General features: G+C 38.0%; 1 protein-coding gene across 2 annotated transcripts in view; it reads right to left on the bottom strand.

Moving 5' to 3' along the window:
• The window catches only part of wwp2 (WW domain containing E3 ubiquitin protein ligase 2), a 166,849-nt gene that overhangs the window by 24,072 nt on the left and 115,715 nt on the right, over positions 1–27,062 (bottom strand). Inside the window, exons 11-16 of one of the 2 annotated variants that reach the window (XM_067998078.1) lie at positions 26,636–26,690; positions 23,407–23,488; positions 13,693–13,827; positions 11,581–11,656; positions 8,084–8,155; positions 4,489–4,577 (exon numbers count right to left, since the gene is read on the bottom strand). In XM_067998078.1, the coding sequence (XP_067854179.1) occupies positions 4,489–4,577; positions 8,084–8,155; positions 11,581–11,656; positions 13,693–13,827; positions 23,407–23,488; positions 26,636–26,690 (509 nt within the window). The remainder of the gene's footprint in view (positions 1–4,488; positions 4,578–8,083; positions 8,156–11,580; positions 11,657–13,692; positions 13,828–23,406; positions 23,489–26,635; positions 26,691–27,062) is intronic. The other variant, XM_067998079.1, reaches the window with a different exon arrangement.

Below are 27,062 nucleotides of genomic sequence, written 5' to 3'. Positions count from 1 at the left end.
TCCACTGGTCTCCATTTGGAAAAGGTTAACTGGAATCAAGTTATATATAACTATATGCTTTATGTAACTGTCAACAGAATACAGTTTCAGTTAATAGGTCTACCACAAAAAGTCATAAGAAAAGGAAGAACCTCAGCACAGAGACAAGTGGTTTCCGCTGATGCAGGAAGAATCTCAGCAGCCTGTCCGTGGTTCTACCCTGTGGTAGAACAGCATGACGTAACCTACCATAGGGTAAAACCACTGGTAGGTCACCGAGTGAAAGGGACTGGAAGAAACGATGATGGAGACTTTAATTAGTACAGACACTTCATCCACCAAGAAAGAATAGCAACATTGAAAATCAATATTCCCATACAAGGCATAATACAAAAAAACAGAAATTTATCCAGCAGTTTACATTAGAAGCTGCACCATTATCGAAAACACACAATAATGAAATCAGCACAAAAATGATCTTTTAGCGGCCATGACATTTTAGGAAATTTTAAATTCAAGTATTTCAGAATAATAACCACAATGAGTCACCAAAATATTTTTTAAATTATCAACTGCAGCCTCTAATGAAGATTTTATGTCAATTAGGGTTTCATGCAGCCAACCACCTGCTAGAATTTAGTGCTCATTTATGTATCTAAAACTAAATATATTACACATAATTTATATATTTTGCATTCAAAACTAAGGCATAACATGTATCTCAAGACCATTAATATACACTGAAATTTGAGAAGTATCAATTTTCTGATATCAGTTAGGAGTACATTCTGTATATTGCAAAAAAGAACCGAAAACTAGTTTTTCTTTTCATCACAATACAACACATTATCTGACACCAGCATTTACCAAATATTCTTGGGTTGTGCTTAGTGCTAGTGTTCATCAAGTTGTTACACAGAAAAACATCTCACCAAACAGCTACCCTCCCCCAACTATTTCAAGGTAGATTTCGTATTGCTTTGTAGTTGTATGCACCATTTAACAGGAATTAAGAAATCTGCAGAACACTAAATGCAGAGAAAAACATGGAATATGAATATATGTTTAAGAAACAGGATATAACATACTTGTTTCAAAGTCAGAGTAGATTAACGCTTAGAAAGGGGTAACACTTAAAATGGGGTAACAAACAATAGTTCATGAGAATTAAGGGGACAGTATGTTCAAATGACAATCGCTATCAAGGATTGTGACCTTTTCAGAAATCTCAAAATATGAATTGCATTGATATTGTTGAAACAATAATAATTTGTAAACGTACATAACATGTCTCAAAAATATTCATAATTCTTTTATAAGAACGTGGAAATTCAATTATTTGCCCTAAACGATGGGACTCCCTACCCCAGATTATTGCATATGGCCAACTGCACCACTCCTCTGCCCTGCCGCCGTAGTTTCCTCGAGCAGCACTCACCTCGACTACTTCTGCCAGCAAGATTGGCTGGTGCTAAAACAGCTGATCTTGCAGCTGACACCTCCTCACAGCACAGGAGCACATTTAAACAGGCAGACTTTGTATTGATTTTAAGGCAGGCAACTCTGCTGTGATCATTGCTGCAGAGGATGTCAACAGAATTTGGGAGAAGAACACATATAGTTTTTAGCGCTCAACTCCTTAGGTTAGGGTGATTGGGAAAACATTTTTTTGGCCAGCTTTCTTAGATGAGTGGCAGATCCAGTAGTTGGAATCACAAGCAAGTAAATGGGGAGATGTGAGCTGGCAGAACAGCTGATTGATCCATTGTTGCAATTCCAACACATCTTACTGGCAAGTAGGTTCATAGTCAAGCAAACTTCAACTGTCTGTCGCTGTTGGTCTCCCATTGTCACAAAATTTTTTATGGATCATCAAGCATGCAGATAATGAGAACAAAGATAATTGAGGTTCCACTGTAGTTTGATGTTTGTGTAGTACTGTTTTGTATCTTTTCAGAAATTGAAGTGCAATATGAAACTGTAGTTTCATAATTATATAATAATTTTGTAAAAGAATTATGCAACTGTAGCATCTTTAATTAGCCAGAATGCTGCTGTAATTTTAAAAAACTGTTTGACAGCATTTCCTGTATGGCATTAATATGTTCAGTTGCACACCTAATTACATATTTGTACATGAAAAAATACATGACAAGAGAGGCTGAAAATAAATATGAGCATTTAGCCACATGTCGTTTCACCAAGAGTGAAATGTCTGGATAGACCCACTGTTAAAAGGAGATTTGTAACCCAAACACAGCAGTGACTTAATCTAACTTTTACTTACACAAAAAAACACTAATGAGTTTGTAAAATTTTAAGTAACATTTTTCCATTTGAAATAAATAACTGCTTGCTATGTGCAAAGGGGCTGCCATGTTTGCTTACATAATAACAGTGGCGATTCAAAAGTAATTCACTGTAGATGATGTGCTCTAGGATGTCCGGAGGTCGTGGTAGACACTATATAAATGCAAGTTTTTTGTTGCATCGGAATTTATCAAATAGGTTTGAAAGTCCAACAGATTTGGTCTTAATGTCACAGTGTAAAATTGTATGGTCTATTATAAGGGATGTGATAACAGGACACTTAGAAAATATCAAAGGGATTAGACAAAGTCAACATGGATTTATGAAAGGGAAATCATGTTTGACAAACCATTGGAGTTTTTTGAGGATGTAACTGGTAGAATAGATAAGGGAGAACCAGTGGATGTGGTTTATTTGGATTTTCAGAAGGCCTTTGATAAAGTCCCACTTAAGCAGTAGTGTGCAAAATTGAAGCACATGGGATTGGTGGTTATATACTGGCATGGATTGAAAATTGTTTAACAGGCAGGAAACAGAGAGTAGGAATAAATGGGTCTTTTTCGGGGTGGCAGGCAGTGACTAGTGGGGTACCGCAGGGATCAGTGCTTGGGCCCCAGCTATTCATAATATATGTTGATGATTTGGATGAGGGAACCAAATGTAATATTTCCAAGTTTACTACAACACAAAACTAGATGGGATCGTGAGTTGTGAGGAGGATGCAAAGAGGCTTCAAGGCAATTTAGACAAGTTGAGTGAGTGGGCAAATACATGGCAGATGCAGTATAACGTTGATAAATGTGAAGTTATCAACTTTGGAAGGAAAAACAGAAAGGCAGAGTATTATTTAAATGGTGCTAGATTGGGGAATGTTGATGTACAAAGGGACCTGAATGTCCTTGTACACCAGTCACTGAAAGCAAACATGCAGGTGCAGCAAGCAGTTAGGAAGGCAAATGGTATGTTGGCCTTCATTGCAAGAGGATTTGAGTACAGGAGAAAGGATGTCTTACTGCAGTTATTCAGGGCCTTGGTGAGACCACACCTGGAGTATTGTGTGCAGTTTTGGTCTCCTTACCTAAGAAAGGATATACTTGCCATAGAGGGAGTGCAGCGAAGGTTCACCAGATTGATTCCTGGGATGGCAGGACTGTCGTATGAGGAGAGATTGGGTCGACTCGGCCTGTATTCACTCGCGTTTAGAAAAATGAGAGGGGATCTCATTGAAACATATAAAATTCTGACAGGGCTACATAGACTGGATGCAGGGAGGATGTTTCCCCTGGCTGGGGGGGGGGGGGGGGGTCCAGAACAAGGGATCACAGTCTCAGGATACGGGGTAGGACATTTAGGACGGAGAGGAGGAGAAATTTCTTCACTCAGAGGGTGGTGAACCTGTGGAATTCTCTACCACAAAAGGCTGTGGAGGCCAAGTCACTGAATATATTTAAGAAGGAACTAGATAGATTTCGAGCTACAAAAGGCATCAAGGGGTATGGGGAGAGAGCGGGAATATGGTATTGAGATAGAGGATCAGCCATGATCATAATGAATGGCGGAGCAGGCTCAAAGGGCCGAATGGCCTACTCCTGCTCCTATTTTCTATGTTTCTATGTAGCCATCATATTTATTAACATCAAAATAGACAATGAACAAGCATCTGAGTATTTGTTGTTAGTGTAGGTCTGTAGCCATAATGTAGCTGCTAAAGAAAGAACTTGTATTTATATAGTGCCATACATATCTGCAGGGTGTCCCAAAGCATTTTACAATCAAAGAATTACTTTTTTTTTTGAGATGCAATCATTCTTGTTATATTGGCAAACATGGCAACCGATTTGCACACAAGATCCCACAAGCAACCTATGAGTGGATGACCAGATAAATTGTTTTTGTTGACGTTGGTTGAGGGAAGAATGTTGGCCAGGACACCATGAGAACTCGTTGCTATTCTCCAAAATCTTACGACCTTTTATATCCACCTGAACAGGCGGACAGGGCCTTAGCTTAAGTGACCATATCTGAAAAACACCACCTTTGAGAATGCTGCACTCCCTCATTACTACACAAATGTCAGCCCAGGTTATGTGCTCAAACCATAATCTTATGACTCAGAGGTGAGATGCTACCAACTGAGCCAAGCAAGGCAGAAAGAAGTAGATGTCACCCTAATAACTGTACTCTTGCAGAATTACTCACCTAGCTATGCCTCCATAATCCAAACCCTCCTCTCCACGCATTATTATATACAGCCGACGGCGCAAGTCATACGGCTTCATGTTCATTATCTGTATGTTAAATTATTCAAAATATTTTAATGAAAGATATGAATTACAAAATAAATTTCAGGAACTATTTTCTGTCAATTTACATTTACAAAAAAGAAAATTTAAAGAGAGTAGCAATTATCATTTCAATTTCTAGTTTAACCTAAATCAAAGAATTATATTTTCCAAAAAATACTGCAGTGCATATTTTAATATATTTTATAAATATATGCACAAGGACAATGATTGCCAAGGATGTTATACAGGGAACTGGATGAAGAGAGCTACTATGCTCAACGTGAGAGAGCTAAATTATCAGGAGCTAATAATAATTAATCCAGAATGTTACAGTGACAATGTCATTTCAACTCTGTTAATTTAGCTCCTGCATTTTGTCTCGATCAGTTGTAAATGATTGTACAGCCTTGTACTGAGTGTTTCAAGTCGTAATAATGATGAGATACCTCTCATTGGAAAGACTTCATACCAAGTTTCGCTGCTAATGAACACACTTTCTAGTCCTAGCAATGTGCATGGCAGAAAAAAAGAATGAGCAAAAACATTAAAGCGATAAATAAGGCCAAAGTCAATTGTGGGAACGCCACCTCATTCCTTGACTTGTTCAGTATCCTTATTCGGTCATGCACATTACTCAGGAGGGGAGAAATTATAATGGGGAATAAGGAAATGGCAGAGATGTTAAACAAATATTTTGTATCTGTCATCACAGTAGATGACACAAAAAGAAGGGAAGAGAGAAAACAGGGAACTACAGGCCAGTTAGCCTGACATCAGTCATTGGGAAAATGCTGAAATCCATTTTTAAGGAAATGGTAACAGGGCACATAGAAAATCATAATATGATTACGCAGAGTCAGCACAGTTTTATGAAAGGGAAACCGTGTTTGACAAATTTATTACAATTTTTTGAGGATGTAACTAGCAGGGTAGATAAAAGGGAACCAGTGGATGTAGTATATTTGGATTTTCAAAAGCCATTCGATAAGGTGCCACATAATATAAGATATTATACAAGATAAGGGTTCATGGGGTTGGGGGGAATATATTAGCATGGATAGCAAATTGTTTAACAGACAGAAAACAGACAGTAGGGGTAAACGGGTCATTTGCAGGTTGGCAGGCTGCAACTAGTGGGAAACACAAAGTTAGCATGCAGGTACAGCAAGCAATTAGGAAGTCAAATGGCATGTTGGCCTTTATTGCAAGGGGGTTGGAGGCCAAGAGTAAGGAAGTCTTGCTACAATTGTACAGGGCTTTGGTGAGACCTCATCTGGAGTACCATGTATAGTTTTGGTTTCCTTATCTAAGGAAGGATATAATTGTGGTGCAACAAAGATTCACGATTAATTCCTGGGATGAGAGGGTCGTACGATCAGGAGAGATTGAGTAGAATGGGCCAGTACTCTCTGGAGTTTAGAAGAATGAGAGGTGATCTCATTAAAACATACAAGATTCTGAGGGGGCTTTGTTAATTGTATGATTTATATCAATTAGTGTTAATTGTATTCAGGTGGTGGGTATCAATTGGGGACTCTCTTGTATCATTTTTATAACAGAACATTGCTAGGGTGTGGTGTGTGTAAGGGGAATCTCTGTGAATAAAGGTTGGAAGCAACTAAATACCAAGCTCTAGTATTCCATCCTTCACCACATAAGAACATAAGAAATAGGAGCAGGAGGAGGCCACACGCCGCCTAGAGCCTGCTCCGCCATGCAATCAAATCATGGCTGATCTTCGGCCTCAGCTCCACTTTCCCGCCCCATCCCCATATCCCTTCATTCCCCTAGAGTCCAAAAATCTATCCATCTCAGCCTTGAATATATTCAATGACTCAGCATCCACAGCCCTCTGGGGCAGAGAATTCCAAAGATGCACAATCCTCTGCATGAAGGAATTCCTCCTCATCTCAGACTTGAATGGCCGACCCTTTATCCTGTGGCTATAACCCCTAGTTCGAGACTCTCTAGCCAGGGGAAACAATCTCTCAGCATCGACCCTGTCAAGGCCCCTCATAATCTTATATGTTTCAATGAGATCACCTCTCATTCTTCTAAACTTCAGAGTATAGGCCAATTCTACTCAACCTCTCTTCATAGGACAACTATGGCTATCCAATTTTAACAGGCTTGACAGGGTAGATGCTGACAGGTTGTTTCCCATGGCTGGAGAGTCTAGAACTAGGGGGCATAGCCTCAGGATAAGGGGTCAGCCATTTAAAACTAAAACGAGGGGGAATTTTTTCACTCAGAGGGTTGTGAATCTTTGGAATTCTCTACCCCAGAGGGCTGTGGATGCTGAGTTGTTCAGTATATTCAAGGCTGAGACAGATAGACATTTGGACTCTAGGGGAATGAAGGGATATGGGGATTGGGTGGGAAAGTGGAGTTGAGGTCGAAGATCAGCCATGATCTTATTGAAAGGCAGAGCAGGCTCGAGGAGCCGTATGCCCTACACCTGCTCCTATTTCCTATGATCTTATGCTCAGAGAAGAAAATGTGCATAGTGGTAGAGTCTAGAGAGATACAAAGTCAAAAACAAAAGCAGACAGCACAGAGGAGAGACAGAAGCATAATCAAATAATCTACTAGAACCAAAGAGAAGAACAATACTGGTACAGAACATCAGGAGCAGAGAGATGGCAAAATTGACAAATAAAAGACAACTGAGAGCAGTAAGTTAAGTAGATAGAGGAAAAATATTGAGGTCTGCATCAATGAGAGGAGTAGCATGAAGGAGGTTGTAAACAAAGTTGAGCCCAATGAAGTGAGGGAGGACTGCTATAAAGTCATAACTTAAACATAGATCGTTAGCTGAAAATTAGTTATTACAGCAATGGAGCTGGTGAGGACAGAAATAGGCAGTTTTCAGCAGCTGCATTTGGCTACGGCTAACCATGGACAAAGATTTCTGATAAAAGTGACAGGCAGCTCAGGAAAGTTCCACATATGGAGAATCAGAGTGCAAGGATTTCCTCTCTGATGGACCAGTTAGAGGAAAGTATTTCAGCATGTATAGCTTAACTTTATACGGTAAATGCAATAACAGTTGCAAACTACAGGCAATTATCATGTGATCAGACTTCATGATCAGATGTCAGGGGATCAACCCTTCATGAATACATCTAACCAGATTTGGCAACCCTACCTTACTGTGGGGATGCTTAACACAGTATTTCCAAGAGAGGTTGCTCAACGTGTTATTCAGTGACTCCTGATTTAATTTAGCAGTTTGAACCCTCCATAGTGAACAAATCTCATCAGTCTTGGGTGGTTGCTTACCAGATTGGGAGGGGGTGGGAGGAGACTGGTTAACGCTCTTTATCTAAACTGTTCAAGCATGCATCTTTGCATCCTCAAATGCATAATAAAAATTTGACAATACAATGTTATTTTCAGCCCTACCAGTAAATTTGCCTGTAGGAAAAAATTAGGATGCATTAAATTTGTATTTTATTTTGTATGGCACCTTTATTACTAGCATTTAGTATTTAAAAACTTTTCGTTACCTGCTGAAAGGAATCCTCAAATAACGTCTGTCTGGAGACACTGATTTTAACATGACTTGGTAATGCATTAGACTGAAACAACAAACAACATACACTAAAAATAAGAGAACATTTATCATATCAGAAGAAATACAAATTCTAAACACATATACAGAACCTTAAAAGCCGGCAAGGTTTGTATCTCAAGGTCTTTCAAGCGTATTTATTATTCCCCTTATTTCTGCAGTGTTGGAAAAAGCACCACAATGTGAGATTTCAAATAATTTCATTTCTTGACATGAATTGAACTCTATCTCAAAAAAACAAAACACAAAACATATTAATGACCTGGACTTGGGTATAGAGAGTATAATTTCAAAGTTTGCAGATGACATGAAACTTGGAAATGTAGTAAACAATGTGGAGGATAGTAACAGACTTCAGGAGGACATAGGCAGACTGGTGAAATGGGCAGACGAATGGCAGATGAAATTTAACGCAGAGCAGTGTGAAGTGATACATTTTGGGAGGAAGAATGAGGAGAGGCAATATTATACAATTTTATACAAAATTATACAATTTTAAAGGAAGTGCAGGAACAGAAACCTGGGGGTATATGTACACAAATCCTTGAAGGTGGCGGACAAGTTGAGAAGGCCGTTATAAAAGCATATGGGATCCTGGGCTTTATTAATAGAGGCTTGGAGTATAAAAGCGAGGAAGTTATGCTAAACCTTTGTAAAATACTGGTTAGGCTGCAGCTGGAATATTGTATTCACTTCTGGACACCACACTTTAGGAAGGCTGTCAAGGCCTTGGAGAGGGTGCAGAAGAGATTAACTAGAATGGTACCACAGATGAGGACTGCAGTTATGTGGAGAGACGGAAGAATCTGGGGTTGTTCTCCTTCGAACAGAGAAGGTTAAGGGGAGATTTGATAGAGGTGTTCAAAATCATGAATTGTTTTGACAGAGTAAATAAGGAGAAAACGTTTCCAGTGGCAGAAGGGTCGGTAACCAGAGGACACAGATTTAAGGTGATCCGCAAGAGAGCCAGAGGCAACTTGTAGCAACGAGTTGTAATGCACTGCCTGAAAGGGTGGTGGAAGTAGATTCAATAGCAACTTTCAAAAGGGAATTGGAGTGGTACTTGAAGGGAAAAAATTTACAGGACTATGGGTAAAGAGCAAGGAAATGGGATTAATTGGATAGCTCTTTCAAAGAGCCGGCACAGACACGATGGGCCGAATGGCCTCCTCCAGTGCTGTACCTACTATGATATGATATATTCCAAGTTCAGTGTTTGAGTCTCAGCTTCAACTATGAGAAATCTCTGGTTTAGTCCAGTACAAGTTTTCAAAGTCTTCTTGTGCACCCAGCAACTATAGAGGAAAATTTATAAGACATCTGTTTTAATTACATTTGTCTCCCACTGCACCCTGATGTTAGATCACCCAATCTCCCCTAGTAAGCACACCTCATCAGTCATAGGTTGCTGCCAACTAGATGGAGGGAAAACTGGCTAAGGGCTCTTTCTTAATTTGCTTAAGCATGCATCTTGGAAGGTCAACCAAGGAAAGGTGTGAATGATGTCATGAAGAAAGCATTAGGCAAAAAATACTGCCTTTGTAACCAAGGATAGCTTGGGTGCAGCAAGTGGAAAAGGGTTAACATGGAGAAAAAATTCAGTTTTAAAGGTCACAAAGAAAACCATAATTTTTTTGTTTACATTTTGCTTATTTCTCAAATGTCATGTACATCTAACATGTGTGTTATATATTCAAGTAAGAGCCACAAATATGGATATGGTTTCAGTTCCAAGGCTGTCTTCCAAATCCACCATACCACAGCTGGAAACTAGTTCTTGGTCAGGCCACTAGATGGAGCAGCTCATCCCAACAAAGCTACTTTGCATTATCCAAAAAGTAAGCTTTAATTTTAAAAAAAAAGTAGAACCACAAGTCAAAGCCTCAGCTGCTATTTGCACCTAGGTTACTTCATCTAGTAAACTGTTATTGCAGTTGGCACAAGTGCAAATTAGCTGTCAACCCAACAATTAATAGGAAGAGAAAACTGGATAGGGTTTGACTCACGCCATGAAGACATCTATGGCTGCCTGCCCCGCAGTGGTGGGGGTGGGGGGTGGGTTTGCACATGTACACATCAGTAAGTTATGAGAAGCAGAATGATGGCGATAAATTAAAGCTTAAAATTAATTGCTTTTAAAATTACATGTGAAATTGGCATTAAAGGGGAAATTGTAAAATAGTAATTTTTTTTCCATAGTGACGTAGTAATATTTTGGGAAGATGATCTATCTGGCCTACTGTTCTAAACCACCGTGATTCTAGAACTAAGAGCCCTGTATCCCCTCTCCCAAAAGGAAATCATCCAGTTCTTTTTTTTAAAAACCTGCCAAAGCTTTCTATTCCAATACTCCAACTGCTCTGTTTCACAATTCTACCAGTTTTTTGCTGAGAAAAAGTTAACTAAATATCCTATTTTCTTTTGACACCCTTAACTTTAAACTGTATTCCCTAGTCCTTGAATCCTGTCCCTGACAAAAGAACTTTCCTCAATCCAAATTCTCCATACCCATGAAAATCTTGAGACCTCCGCCAAATTCTCCCTCATCTTTCTCCAGAGTGGTCCCAGGGTAGACAATCTATCCTCATAACTCAGCCTTCTAAGTTCAGAAATCAACCTCATAACTGAAATCCCCCACTAATTCTACATCTTTCCTGTTTAACTGAGACCAAAAACTAACAGTACTCCAGATGCGGCCACACCAAGGCTAAAAACAAGCTTGACATCATCACTTTACACTTCACATCCTAGCTATAGGTCCCAACATCTTAGTTGCTTTCTTCACCAATTGTAAACACTGGACTGCGCATCAAAAGGTCCCAGATCTCTTTTATGCTCATTACCTCAAGCACATTAACATTTATTATATAATCCACATTATCACTTCTTCTCTGTCATCTTATGACTTGATACTTATCCATGTGGAACTCCAATCCACGTGGAACTCCATTTGACATCTCTCAGCCCATTGACCTAGCCTTTCCAAATCCATTTGTATTATCATACTTTGGTTAGCATCATAGGCCACTGCACCCAATTTGGTGTCATCCATTATTATTCCAGGCCTCTGGATTACTAGTCCAGTAACATAACCACACTACCCTAACCAGAATATAACTGGCAATACAACAAGTCACTTTGCATACCAATAAACTACTATGTGAAGTCCTAAGCATTGTAAAACAAAATCTTAGTTTGAGCAGAATAATCTGGTAGGGATAGTTAGTTACAGCTGCTTACAGAAAAACAAACTGTAAGAATAGCATGTATGGCTAAAATTGTACCACTATAATTATTAATTTTTTGAAGATATTTGCAGTAATTCATTTTATACTGATTCATGCAATTTGCATTTTACATTTTAATTTGTCACAAAAATACTAAAATAAATACTAAACATAATTCTTTATCTTTCAGTAGCATTATACTCACATGGCAGAGGAATCGGAATTGGTGATACTTCCATCGAAAGCTTCGATCATATGCTGCCGGAGAGCTACTTTTTGCACTGCAAAGTTATTAAAAAGTTGAAGTTTTGTAATGACATTAACTTACTTTTAGCACAACAAATTGGAGCTCAATCTGGTTAGCAAATCAAATGTTGAAACCAGTATTCAGAGGTTTACCCAAAAGAATAGCAGTTCATTTCTAACTGATTTCAGTGATATTTAAAAGTGTTATATACACAATGTTAATTTCGATGAAATAATGAAAGTATGAAGAGATGTTAAAAATAAGCGATGGATCCATTTAGACAAATAAGCATGAAGTATGTTTATTTAGAAGTGTGTCAAATATGGGGGTTTCTTTCATGGTCCATTAAATACAGCTTTGGAGCACTACAAGCGTAAGAACATAAGAAATAGGAGCAAGAGTAGGCCATATGGTCCCTCGAGCCTGCTCCACCATTCATTAAGATCATGGCTGATCTTCGACCTCAACTCCACTTTCTTGCCCGATCGCCATATCCCTTGATTCCCCTAGAGTCCAAAAATCTATCGATCTCAGTCTTGAACATATTCAATGAACAGCATCCACAGTCCTCCGGGGTAGTGAATTCCAAAGATTCACAACCCTCTGAGTGAAGAAATTCCTCCTCATCTCAGTCTTAAATGGCCGACCCCTTATCCTGAGACTATGCTCCCTAGTTCTAGACTCTCTAGCCATGGTAAACAGTCTCTCAGCATTGCAGCACTGCTAACTCGTGGAATATTTACACTAGTCTGAAATTATTAATGAATTTGCAGTGGTTAATGTGAATCATTCCTGCATCTATTTTAACATCTTGTCACATACTGATTGGCAACACAACATTATTATGAAGGGCCCACTTGGTGCTGCATATGAGCTCCTTGTACCCCAATAGCTGTGTGTCTCAGTGCCGGATACTTGCATTGCTCCTTCATATGAATCATAAATCAGGATAGTTCTTAGGTAGGTTGACTAGATAGTTCTCTCGAACCACTAACATATATCACCCCATGAAAAAAGAAAAAAAATGAAATCTAGATGTTCTGCTGCTGCCAGTCTCTATGACTGCAACACTGGCACCAGAAGGTATGCAGGAGTTTGCTTGGCATAGTAGCTGAAGGAAGATGATGCAGACTAAGAGACTATCTAATGGAGAAGAAACGAGAAGGGAGGACAGCCACAGGAATTACAATGTTATTTCTGATTTGTGATATATACAATCATTGTTCAGATGTTTTTGAAAGCAAAAATATTAATGCCAAGAACATCAAATAAGCAATTTACGGGTATCACTTTTAATATGTTCTTTTTCAAGAGTCAATCATTCTTAGCAGTACAGGAGAGCACATTTAGACATCTCAATTGTGAAAAGCTTACAGAGGTTTGTAAAAAAAATCTAAAAGATACATTTTTTGGGTTTTAATAAACTTTAGCGTTTATCCTCTGACACACAGGGGTCCCTAATGCATGTACACATGATGAAGATCACAAAAGTCCATGTTTCTTCATTTTATTTCATAGTAAAGATGGACCATAAGATAAAAATTAAATGTCACAAAGTTTTCAAGTTTGGTGTGCTTTTTAAACACTTCAGCAAGGAGAACTGATAGAATCTAAGGTCAACTGATAATTTAGGCATGAGTAAAGGTTCTGATGCTGGAGGTGGGATTCTTGTATTGAAGGAGCTTAACCCCTAAGACTAAATGTTCTTCTCACTTAATATTAGAATTCAGATAGCACTGTACACAACCGCACATGTCAGAACCCAGTCAGATTAGGGGCCGCTGTATATCTTTAGCTTCTCTCTACATCACTGAGTTGATATGACCAAAATAAACATTTGAAGCAAACCACAATCCAGTACCACTTATCATTTGTAACATTAAATGCTAATTGCCATCAGTTAGTCAACTGAAATTGCCAGGATATCAGCACAGAACATGATTATACACAAATCATAAAAATAAAACATTGCAATTTGTACTGTGTAAATATGCTGGAAAAGTAACCTTCCCATATTTTTGTCACAGTGCAAAAAATACTGCAATAATCCTAAACAAAAAATATATTTACCTAGAGATGGAATCAAATCCAGTTCGAGCATCTTTAAAGGTGGTGGAGCGAGTGTTATGGTCCACAAAATATCGAACCCCTTCATTTGTGTATTTCATCTCCCAGCCAGGTGGCAGTGGGGATTCTTGGATCATCCTATGAAAACCCAATTTTAGCTCATGTTATAGGAATATCTTTGCACAATATTTGGACCAAAATAGCCATATTGAATATCAGCTAGTTTCAAGTTTCATTACTGTGCACTGTGCAGACTAAGATGTGCACTAAAATACTGCAAGTTCCTCACTTCCTGAATGATTCAACAATGCTATTTTTTCAGGAGAAGGAATTATTTTCCACTTATTTTCATTGCCATTAGGGGTAATGATTATTGATGTGAATTGAGGTCTAGTCCATCCAGGGCTGTTAAGATTCCCCTACGAGGATTGCAGTAGCATTTCTATGCTAAGTTTAAAAAATACATAAGTTTTCAGCTTATTCTAAGAATAACTCAAATTCAAAAATGTTCAATACTTGTAAACACTCATCTAATTCTAATTTAAAGCACTTTGTATCATAAGATTTTGGGCAAAACATTTTGAAGCATTACAGGAAGATGGAGCGTATTTTAAAAGATGGAAAGATTAAAGGGTTACTTTTCTGCAGTAATTGGTTATGCACAAAAAAGGGATTTAGTCCATGTTTTTGAATCACAATACTTGTATAATATTAATTGTGCTCTTAAGACCACCATTGCATTTTGTTTTTACTTCCACGGGTTCCCAAAAGTGCAATGCACGCATTTTAATTTTATTAAAGTCATTACTGTTTACTGTTTTAAATTATGTTTTTACTGAAACTATCATTCAAGATCAAACAAGAGTAGTTTTTTGTGACAGAAATTGCATCACTGATTTATTATTTCTCACCATGCTGATGGGTATCTTCTATGATGAATTATAGATCATCGTTTTAAATGCAATAGTTGAGATAACTTTTCACTCTAAATGCATGTTCAACATAACCAAATAGAGTTAAAATTGATCTTTTGAATTAAGTTACATCTTAATTTTCCTAATGGAAGAGAGAGACAGAGAGCAGAATAAACAGAACAAAGACAGGCATAAGGGTAACAGTTACCACTAAAAATATAGTGATTACACTTAAATCAGAAAGATGAGGTGAACAGAAATAGTCACAGAAGCAAGGAGGCCAAAGAGAGGGGAAGGGAGAGAGAGAGAGAGAGACACACACAGAGACAGAGAGAAAGAGGGGGAGGGGACAGGCAATGGTACAATTTGCATTCCCTATCGTGATTTGTGAAGAAAACTGCATTGCTTTGATGAATTCAGAATGCGGTTTTCCCTTTACCCTAGATTGCGCAAAAATCTGTTGTTAGCACTTTATCGTCTTGCTCGTAAAGACAGTTTTAACGTTTAATATGATGAATGATTAATGACAGACTATATAATGATCATGTCAAAATAAATTCAGAAGACATTCCTTTTTAATATCTTTAAACTAAAGATTGCATAATTTGGTGTTGATTTCACCTTCTGCTCAAATAGAATTACACAGAACTAGAAACTGAACTTATCCAGATCATTGAAACAAACCTGCATGTGGCACTTAGTCACAGTAAGATGTAGCCTGTAAGGCATTGCCAAGCTACTAATGAATAATAAGAGATGCACTATGTCACATGATTTCAAAAATCAGACTAAAAAAATGTGAGATAGTAGCCTTAGAGGGAATATACCCAATCCTCTTTTGGAACCTGTACCAAATTAACTTCAACAGCAGACTGATTGCCACTTGACGATATTGATTGGTAATATAAATTTTTCTCAAAGCTAAATTATTTTAATTACTAGAAAAATAACTCCACTCAGCAGCACATTATATGGGCCATTAAATAATATGTGCTTTGAAATGACAGATCTTAGTTTCATTGTAATATTTCCCAGCCAGATAAATTTAATAAAATATCTTCTCCACCCCCTCATTACGGTATTGACACCTTGCTGGGTATGATTCCATGGGTGCTAGGCACATTGCGATATCTTGCCCAACAATGAGTGTCAGCAAGCTATTCGACTGCGGATGGTATTGCAACTGAGGCCAATTCTGTTCTCACCCAATGTTCACATATTCACACCTCCAGTAGGAATCACTGGGTAGTGATAGGAATGCAAACTTTTCCCCACTGAGCACTTGGGCTCCTACTGCCATCAGCCAATTCAGCATAGGCTGGGGATCAAAATTGCGACTTTCCTGGTATGTATAGCTCAGCTGCTCAATAGATAAACTCACTGAGCCATTGGGGAGCCTTCAGCTTGTTCAATTTCTAATCTCAAACAGGTTGTTTAAATCCCAAAGAGATGCAGCACTTAAAAAATAAATAAAGTGGAGTTGAATCATCTCTGACTAGTTTTGACCAGTTGGAGAGGGCAGTGGCACAGCCCTGGGAGCAAATTTTCAACAAGCAAGTACTATGTGGAAAGTGGAGGGATGTAAAGAGGAGAGACTTTTTTAAAAGATTTGGATTAAAACAAAACAAAGTTACTGAAAACACAATTTGATAGTGCAGTAGGATAGCATATTATGCTTTCACCTCTCGGACCTTGACTCCAAACCAACCAGTGTTGGTGGGATCGAAGCCACCTCTCTCTCTGATGGTGATTATGACACCACATGAAATGAATTTTGATAGTCTCAACCTAGTTACCAGTGGGTATGGGCCATAGCGTGAAAAATTGCCCCAATTATTAAATTGGCAGTATGACTCAGGCCACAGGATGGCTGGCGTGGAAATGCAAGCATCATGCTGATGCAGTAGTGGGTGCTTCCTGAGATGTAAAGTTGAGGCGAAGCAGTGGGAGCTTCACTCTGCATATAATCATGCCAAACTTGGGAGTGCTTGACGCAGGTATCTAAAATGGGACAATATTCTATTCTCTACCACCCTTACCTTGATGAGCACAAATATTTGCCCAAAAACTTAAATATACTTTGGAAATAACAAACAGTATATTTAAAACATGCATTCTGCAGCAAGTGACTTGAAATTCATCAATAGGAGAATCTCGACCACACAATTCAAAATTCACTTTGCAGACTCAGTGAGCGTAATTTTTCCATAGGGTGGGCAGACTCAGTTCTTTCATTTCTAACACCAGTGGTAAAATCCACTGCAGAACAAATACTGTAATTTCCCTTTGTAACAGGGTTACGAAAATTCACATATGCATATCTGCACAGTCTTCAGCTAGTTATTTCCTTTGAGAACCCCTATGAAAGAGTTGTGGTCAGTTTAGCTGGCTGAAGGGTTAAGTTTGCACTGACTGTTATTCCATCTACTGCTCTTTGAACATACTTTTGGTGCCCTGCCCCAATGAAGATAGGATTCCTGTATTATCATATACAAGAGATGACCAGTGAGCAAGAAGAAGCGCTTCATTATGTCTAGAGAGACATTCAACTACAATATATGATACTGTAACACTACAGTCTACAGGCTGTATAACCTGGCCAGCATGATTAAGGCAGGAATGTTTAATGGGCTTACTTTCACTGGCCCCTGAATCATAAGAAAGGCAACTGAGTCTGCTACTCAGGGAATGTGGGTTCAGTAAAGAAAAATCATTTTTTTACTTCATCAAAATCTGGAACTGTGCCAGCATAAATATATATTATTGTAAGCCAGCCCTGGGAAATTCTACGTCCAGTTAAGATCCTATCACAAAGTAAATAAAAAGATGACCCCCAGAGAGGTAGCGCTAATTACGATGTGACAAAGCAGCAATAATATTGACAGTTATTTTATAACAAGTATTAAGGTAAAGTGAACTGTTTGACACTACCTTATAGCACAAAAGTTGGGGTCTATCATCTTAAATGTCATAGAATATAACTACAATTAAAAATACTACATTACTGTATCAACACAACTTAATTTCACATTAAAAATTAACTTAACCCCATACCTTCCTATTGCATGATAAGCATTCCTTTAAACCCTGTATAAAGGAGTTGTAGACCTCCAGTGAATCTGCTGTGTTAAAAAATAAACTTAGGACTATTTATAAAATTGCTTTCAACTTTTGGAGGGTAGCACAAAAACAAGTATTCCAGTCCTGCAATCACTAAAGAAATCCAGGGTTATGTATAGTTACAGAGTTGTGATTGTCTGTCTTTATGTTGCAATCCATGACAGAACATGCTGCTGCAACGCCTCAAGATCCTCCAGTCCAAATAGGCATTGATGTTGGAGCAGCTCCCTAAGTTATCAACTTTTTTTGAAACACATTAGGTATTTTCTTGTATAATAACGGCAGTTTATTTTTTTTACACAGATAGCAGCAGATTCACTGTGTTTACATCAGTGATTCTACCATAAATAAGTTATAGCCTAGCAGAACAGGAATGATTTTTTTTGCACATTCTCCTTTAAGATGCATATGCAAAAAAAATTCAATCCTAGGAGGTTCAAATGTCATTCTTGATTTAGATAGGTAAAAATGTTGATTGGGTATTTGTAAATGAGTGGCAATGGCTATAAAATACTTCTGCTATGCTGTCATAACTTGTTTCTGTTTCTGCTGATCTCTGACAGGCAAATTGAGATAACCATGTTTTCTTGTTGGTAATTACAGCTAATTGGCCACCATTTGGCTGGTTGTCAAATTCAAGTCTTAAACTAATGCACAAATGCTACAGAGTTAGTGAACCAGGACAGTGATCCCTTTTATACAACCACTTACTCTGATTGGTTCAACTTTTCTCAGATATTGTCAGTGGAATAGTTAAAACTAAGAGGTTCCAGGAGTTCTGACAGTTTTGTTGCCATTTTATTTTACTTTTTTAAAATCCCCTTTTTCACTGTGTTCTTGCCTTCGTCCTGTTTCCCTTCAGTATGGGGAACAGGGAGGGAGATCATCTGAGCCATTGACTTCTCCACAGTAAAAAAGTGCCATTTTGTATTCACCCATAGGACTGTTGCTTTAGTTTTCCTCCTCTCTCACAGTAACATAACTAATAACCAGAGGAAATACCCACAAAATATACTTACTGAACTTAGCCAAGTTCAACTGTAGGGCATTCAAACCCTAACCTTCTAACTTGGAGTTAAATAGCCTACTGCCGCCAAACAAGTGCCAATTTATTTCCCCTCCAATTTTCCCCCCCCACCTCCTGTTAAAGGTAGTGACTCATGCTGGGACATGGATCCACACCAGCACCTCGCTCATAGTGACCACTCATGTAAATCTAAACAGTAAATGTTAGTAGGCTATTTAACCATGGGAACATGATGGCAGAGCTCAGTCCTGTCCTCATCTAACACTAACACAGGCACACTTTCCAGCAAGCATCACTGAGTAAACAGGCATCAGAGCAAGAACTTGGGCTGATTATTTTCCTCTCCCTACCTAGGGAACACTTGAAGGTGGGGGGTGGGACTCACATTATTTCAGTGAGCAAGTGGTAAATCTATAGAACAGGCTCCTTAGGGAGATGGTGAAGCAGATAATATTGATTCATTCAAATGCAAATTAGATTGATTTCTTTCAGAAAATAATATTTTGGGATACAATATAGGAGAAATTTGAGACATGACATATGATAAATGTAGCATGCTAGGGAGGAACAGATCCCTTTGGACCAATGGTTCCCAAAGCTTTCCACCACTGGAGGTCTGTTGTAGGCTAATTGATAGAGATTGATTGCCACGACTTTAGCAAAATGTTGGATTTTTTTTTAAAACAACCAACACTTACAAGTGAAGGAATTGAGTATCAATGACAGTACCATACCCACTTCCAAAATTAACTCAATAATTGATTAAATTAAGTCAGTTTTGAAGTTTAACATGTAATAAATACTTTCAAGTTACTGAGGTGACAAATTGATATTTGCACATGCACACACACAATTCCCAGTGATTCAATTACCAAGGCACCAAGAATCTTATAAGAGGAAGTGCCTTGTTAAACTTGCAAAAAAATTGGTAAAAGCATTGTAAACTATTAGAAGTTTATACAAAATACGTCAATATTATATTTGAGGTTAATAGTGATTTGTTAATAAAACAGAGTGCCATGAACTAATACCACAGACTGACATCAATAAATAAATGGTGCTGGTGATTGGATTTGCAAACACTTTTTTGGTCACAGATACAAAGAGTAATCTATTTTAAAGTGACTGTAAAATGAAAGTAAATATTAACTAAAAGCTAATTGTGAACTTTAAGCAGCACATAACAGCAATTTATTATGATGATGAGGTGACGAACTAATGTTCCAATTCAGTTCTGGCAGTACAATATTTTCTCCCCACCTCTCCTCTCATGTAAGTATTGACTCATTGCTGGGGTATAGTTCCAAAGGTACCATTGATCATTATTTACATCAAAGACTTGACAGTAAATAATGACAAGCTGCTCAACCACCAAGAAAGACATCAAGCCATCAGGACAGATAGCTTGGCCAATTGCCTCTTTCTAACCCAGGGGTCTGAAGCCAATTGTGACCACCTTACTGCTACCACTTGTCATCCTGGCTGAGACAATGGGCAGTAGACTTATGCCACTGTTTAACAGTCTGCTAGGAGCCCGAATGCATCATACTAGCTCTCCCCAATTCAGTTTAAGGTGGACAAATGTAAGGAATCTTACAATGCCAGGTTATAGTCCAACAGTTTTATTTGAAAATCACAAGCTTTCGAAGCTTACCTCCTTCGTCACTCACTCACCTAACGAAGGAGGTAAGCTCCGAAAGCTGTTGGACTATAACCTGGTGTTGTAAGATTCCTTACATTTGTCCACCCCAGTACATCACCGGCATCTCCACATCATGGCAGTTTAAGGTGAGAAGCTAATGCTCCCACAGAGAGAATTTATTAGTGCGGGGATGAAATTAAAAAAACCTTTAAAACAAAAATAAAGTTCTTAAGTGCATATTAGGCCATAATTTGCTGTGGCAGAGCATCATACGACTTCTGCCGTTAGTTAGACTTGCCCTTGCACGTTTAGGTTTTTAAACTTTTGCATGGCAAGTTGCTGGGAGTGCAAGCTGATAATGTCGCAGCGAGGGAAACAGGGCATCTAGGATCTGAGTGAACAGGGCAAGCAACAGGGTATCTCCTCAACCAATTGGATTGAAGGATTGTGAAATTAACGGCGCAAGGACTGAGAAGGAAGTGTAAATTAGAGTTGGTGAATTCAATGTCAAATCAGGTACAGAAAGAAAAATAAAAAGGCAGGGAAAGAAAGATTGGATTAAGAGAAAGAGAAAAAAGAGACAGAAAGGAAAGGTAAAAAAATAAATTTTAATTTAAAATTTGACATCTGGAAGGAATGAGACTCCAACACTTGTAATAGTTAATTTTCAGTGCCAGAGAGGTTGACTGGCAGTAATTAACACTTATCACATTGTTAAAAGGGTATTAGACCGAAATGGACAAGGCTTAACTTTCTGTGGTGAGTTTAGTTCGTAACAACCGCGCAAATACAGGAACTTCACGCCGCTAAATGTATTTCAATGGTGAGGCAGGCAGCGAGATACCGTTTTCGTGAAGCTAATGGCACAGCGGTGCAGCTCGGAAAGCAACTTTTTGATTTCTGGGTTTAACTTCACATCTGCCCCAGTGTGAAGTTGCTGTAGCGTCTGTGCATAAATAATGGCGAGCGCCATTAGCCTCACCGTTATTTTAACAGAAAATTATGGCCCATTGTTAAATACATCTAATCAACTAAGCAAGAAGTAAATTAAACTTTTAATGATGCTAATGCTTGAGATTTTACAGTAAAGGAACTTTCGTGAGAAAAATCTTAAATTTGGAGACTGCCGCCTTTAACAATAATTACACTTCAAAACTACTTAATTGCCTGTGAAGCACTTTGGGATGTCCTGAGGATGTTAAAGATGTAATGTAAATGCAAGTTCTTTCTTTACATTCAATGTAAATGTAACTAGGAGTTCACTGACGAAAGGCCCAGGCGACATATTATATAGATTTAAGTATAGGCAGAATTTATTTATCAGTAGTCTTTAAAGTGACTTAAGTCAGAAAATAGAAATTAGTGGAAATACATAACAGGGCAGATTGGTCAACACCCGAATGAGTAATACAGGTTAATATTTCAGATGGGATTCTCCAAGAAAAGGTTGGTTAACCTGTCCTCTTTCAGGGGCTGACTTAGCTACTGTGTATTTCAAAATGTTTTTGCTTAATGCTTCATATCTATATGCAGCAGTCACAGTTTTTCTTTTTAATCAGAAAAGAGGGGTCATCTGTTATATCAGAATTGTACTGTACTAGACTCCCTGTAGCAGTGATACAAGATTCAGACATGCAATGACCAACTAAATTCTCCATTCCACATGCAGATTACACCAACTATGTTTTGTTCCCACAGTGTGCAGTGCAAACAATTAGTGGATGTGACATGAGGTAAATTAAATACATGATGTGAACAGTAACATTATGGTCATCGGTTGTTATGAAGATGAGTGAAAATGTTGGAACAAGACTGAAAACCAGATTAACAGTAAAAATACAAAAACTACAAAATGTATACATTTTCCATGACTTAGTACGTAGTCATGATTTAATTTCATAAACAATATTTATAGCTGCAAGAATGTTTGTTAAAAATGTACCCGATTCCTTTCAAAAGTAGAAGTACTCTGCTAAGGGATCTACATATTTAGGTATGAAAAATGGAACTCCATTTTACTGCACTTTACTTAAGGGTGCTTCTTAGTAGAATCGATGATTAAGAAAAAAATGATCTACGAATAACATCACTGAGTTAGTACAGGTTCTAATCAATCCAGTTTCCTTGCATACTCAGAATAGGCTTAAGATCAGAATTTGCATGCTTTTTTTTTGAAGCTCGATTACTCTCTTTTCGCTCATTAGTCCCTCCAAGTGTACGCACTTCCTGTGGCTGTCAGGGATGGGACATGTAACCTGCTGTTCAGCAACCTCCAGTGCTGCTTGTGGCCATGTGCCAGGAGGTGCTCAGGAGCAGCCTGGTGAAGACTACCCATTTGATTTTCCCTTGCTCCTTGCCAGAATGTATCTGGCTTCATCATAGCACCTTCCTATACGAGACTGGCTACGGCTACAGAATCAGTGAAGCTAAAGATTGATTATGAACTGAACAAAGTTAGAATCAAAATGCACTCATAGGTGTCAGGCTTTGGTGCTCTAATCCAATGAACTGTTACACCTGCTAATTTACATTTTTCCATAATTTGCTCCAATACTAAGCTGCAAAATAAGCATGACCCTCGGAGACCTGAGGAAAATTGAAACAAAATATCTCATTTTCCCAAAAAATTGAGGCAAACAAAAAGCTGTAGAAAAGTGAAAAGGAAAGAAAAAAATAAATTCAAGTTATGATTTAATTATGCCAGAAATGGCATGGGGAAAAAAGCAACAGCCATAAAATAATAGTTCTAAATGTGGCTGAGATCAAACTGCTTAGTGGGCTGCCTGTGTATTTACACATCTCTGTACAATAAGAAAAAATGCTGAAAATTTTAATGAATGGTACCTGTTTCATATGTATTTTAATTAGAGAATGCCAGGTGGACGAAAGACTTTGTTCCAATGAAAATAAAACCCTTATAAATAAGTTAACATTTAATCAGATTTCCCCAAAATGAGACACCCCAGTTAGTAAGGATGATTATTTAAATTCCATAAGAGGTTAGCTGCCCTTACCCTTGAGTTCTTGGGTCCTCCCACTGGGTAGTCCGTGTATTGTGGTTAACGTAATAGACTCGTCCATTATCCTGGCGTTTCTCTGGCGAAAAAAGATCAGGCATTTTATTAACCTGAAGATACAAACATTAAAAATGTTACTTTTTTATTCTGCGCTACCTTATTAACTGCAAATTCTGTAATTAGGTAGGTTGATGTGCTTTGTAAACAACTCCAAATGGACTGGAAATACTGTGGTCAACAAAAAAGTCAAATCAAGTGGCAAGCGGAAGGACAACTTTTTCTGTATCTGTGAATGGGACAGTGAAGCAGCAGTCGATACTATTAGTGTCACGGGTTCAGGTCGCAGTACAGGCTGACAGTCAAAGTTGTCAATTACTGCAGAAGTTTCAGTGTCACAGTTGGATTGCAAGTTTGTTTGTCCCACCTCAGAGAAAAAGAGTCCGTCTGTCTCAGTCTATGAAAAATGAACCTCCTGCCAGGTGTGTCATTGAACACCACCCCGTGTTTAATGTCACTGAGGTTTATAGCTTAACTATTTGAGCCCCCCCCTTCAAAATCCTCAGCCTCTGAAGGATTGGTACAGGTAAAACGATATTACAGAAGTACGAAGCAAAGTCCGTTCTTAAAAAAACTCAAAAAAGTGCATTTGTTCTGCCGCTATAGATTTTTCTCAGATGACAGTGATAGCTTCTTTTATCTCTTTTACCTTTCTGACAATCCACTAGTTTCCTTTAAATAGAATTTTAATTAAATAAAAGTATTTTTTGTCATTGTGCGGAAACAAGCATTTTGCAAGATAAAAAGCAACATCTCTCTTTTTGAGAATTATATGAAAATATCATGAGAAAATCAACAACTGCCTATTACGCCCTGCCAATGACTGAATTACTGTGTTACTGTTCCTGTGTGCAAGAGAATTGCTTCTTGCCACCCACTTTGAGGTTTGTCAGCCTTATGGAACATGTACATTATTTGTCAAGATAAACTACAGAACTAAATTAATAAACAGTCCAGCCCACTCATTATTAAAAAGCTGTCATCCATTTCAACGTTCTGTGCAGCCAATATGTATTCAATACATATGTAAAACAGCTTTACTTTTTAACCCTCATGTTTTTAATTACAGCAAATCAACTCCAGATGAAAATCAACAGGACTACTACTGAAATCTTTCAATTGACAGAAACATTTTTGAACTACTGTGGTCACTAAGAAAGCCAGACTGTGGGTGTAGTCATTCACTTTTTTTTCAAAAACTATAAATACAAGGACTTTCAATAAAAGTTAGAAGTTACGAAATCCTATTAAATTGCATGGGCTTGGATAAGCAAATTGTTTTCAGCTTTCAGCAGAATTTCTGGACGCATTCAGAGCTAAGGTACCCCATGCTTTATGGGAGAGTTGAGGGAAGAATACAACAGACATATGCCAGGTCACCCCACTTAAATCGTAACTCATGCTGCCAACTCACAAAGTAGCACTGTTACTGACTAAGCCCATTCCACCATCCACCCTCCCACCCCACACAGAAGGAGCTGTAAGTTACTGCTTTGAATACTGACAAAAGGTCAGGTAATTAACTTCCTTTGCAGACAAAACAAAATAATTTTATGTCCATTATCAACATCACTAGCAAAGGGCTATTTATAAAGTTTGTATGCCGGTTGGGAAGTATACGTATAATCTCTTCTGTTTTTTTATTTTGAAAAAGGCAACAATGTTTAAACCAAAATCAGAAAGAAAATCGAAGCAAGGTAACCACTGAGGTGGGAGGCCCAAGAGCACCTATTCTGGAGGGGATCTTAAAAGGCATACAGTTTGTTAAGGGGGAGGCATCAAGAAATTGGAATTCTTGGAATATATACTTTCGGGACAGTGTCAACTGATTCATCACACCATTATGTCAGAGTGATAATATGTAGGTTGCCATGAATTCTAGTATGCATCACCAGATCATTAATGTAAACCTCTATTTAAAAACACTCCTATGCCATGGTGGGAGATGGGTTCATGACCATGATTCTCCACACACCAAGATCACAATCACGCTTGTGTTGTCACAGGATTTGGGCAGCTGCTAAGAGGAGGCCAGGAACTTCCCCAAAGGCTGGAAATATCAGAACGACAACTTATCCCCAACTGCTCCAGTGCACCACCTAGCAGAAACTTTCAGGAGCCAAACTGGCATAGGTTGGAAGCTAAAAAACACAATCGAGCACTAAATGTTTCTCGTTTATTTCAGAGCCTCTGCTGCCATTACCTCTGTAGCAACAGCAATAAATAACGAAGCACAGGACCAGTAAGTTCACTTGATGTTCAATAACATAGAAAGCAGCACAAATGTTGAAAAAAACATGAGCAGCAATAAAACAGCTCTTGTGTATTAATTCTTCTTTGGAAAATTGTGGTATTATGGCTTCAGTATATCACCATCAACATATTCCAAGAAAGACTGAGGCCACGTGATGCATGTCCATTATCAAAGTTCCTTTCCCCTCCCTAATGGTACACAATGTAATGTAGCAATGCCAATAATAAAAGGTGTCGATGGTAGTCATGATGTGGAGATGCCGGTGATGGACTGGGGTTGACAATTGTAAACAATTTTACAACACCAAGTTATAGTCCAGCAATTTTATTTTAAATTCACAGCTGAATTTAAAATAAAATTGCTGGACTATAACTTGGTGTTGTAAAATTGTTTACAATAATAAAAGGGAATGCCATAGGATTTTTCTTGCAGAGGTGCAATTTAATTTATTTTTTGCATTGTATATCATACTGGTAAATATATTTATTGCACCATTAAATTAATATGATTGTATCCAGTCTTTTGCCAAGGTAAATACTTCAAACTAGAATACTATCTCAAACTAGAATAACGATGAAAAGATTGAAGTGAAAAACAAAGTAAGTCGTCTAGCAATAAATTTCGCTAAATAATTCATGAACATTAAGCACATGGCTTGGTTGCCACCGTTGAGTTTCTAAAAATATGAAAAGCAAGACAGAAGTTGTATTTTTAGTAGAGAAATCAATTACCCTGTAACGGAATAGAAACCTACTTTAGCTGAAATTCGAAGTAATTACGTGACTATTTAACAATAAGAAAATCTTTCTTGCTTACAATTATATGGTAGAAGTGGCAGAGACAGCAACAAAATGCATCAAACTGTATAGAAATGAGAAAGCTCAGGAAAATTAAGTATTAATCACTTCTACTTACCCCAGCCAGCAAGCAAAGGACCAAGTGCATCATTGTCAGTAGAAATTCCAGATGGCTATAATAAAAAGATAGAAATCCAGCACATTGTTACTGGACAGAATGGTTAAGATATTAAGATCGCTTTATCGCATCATACTGTATTTTTTGTAGATCTCCCAACTGGTCTCTTCCTTTTTGATCAATCCGTCAAATTTATTAGCTACAGAAATCTTCATCTTTCAAATGTAAGCAATGAAAGCTGAGGTTTTCTAAAGCAATTATGCCACTACAAGCAAAGTACAAGAAGCCCAAGCCAAAGAGTTTTAAACTTTTTCATGGATCAATTATAAAACACTAACTGTCCTAATGCTTAGACTGATACTGTTGGCTCAGTCAGCTAAAATTGCACCGGTGCTGCTCTGCGTCTCTCTCTCCAAGATCTACACAC

Source organism: Heptranchias perlo, chromosome 16, assembly GCF_035084215.1.
Source record: "Heptranchias perlo isolate sHepPer1 chromosome 16, sHepPer1.hap1, whole genome shotgun sequence".
Taxonomy (NCBI): Eukaryota; Metazoa; Chordata; class Chondrichthyes; order Hexanchiformes; family Hexanchidae; genus Heptranchias; species Heptranchias perlo.
This window is presented reverse-complemented; position numbering and strand designations above follow the sequence as displayed.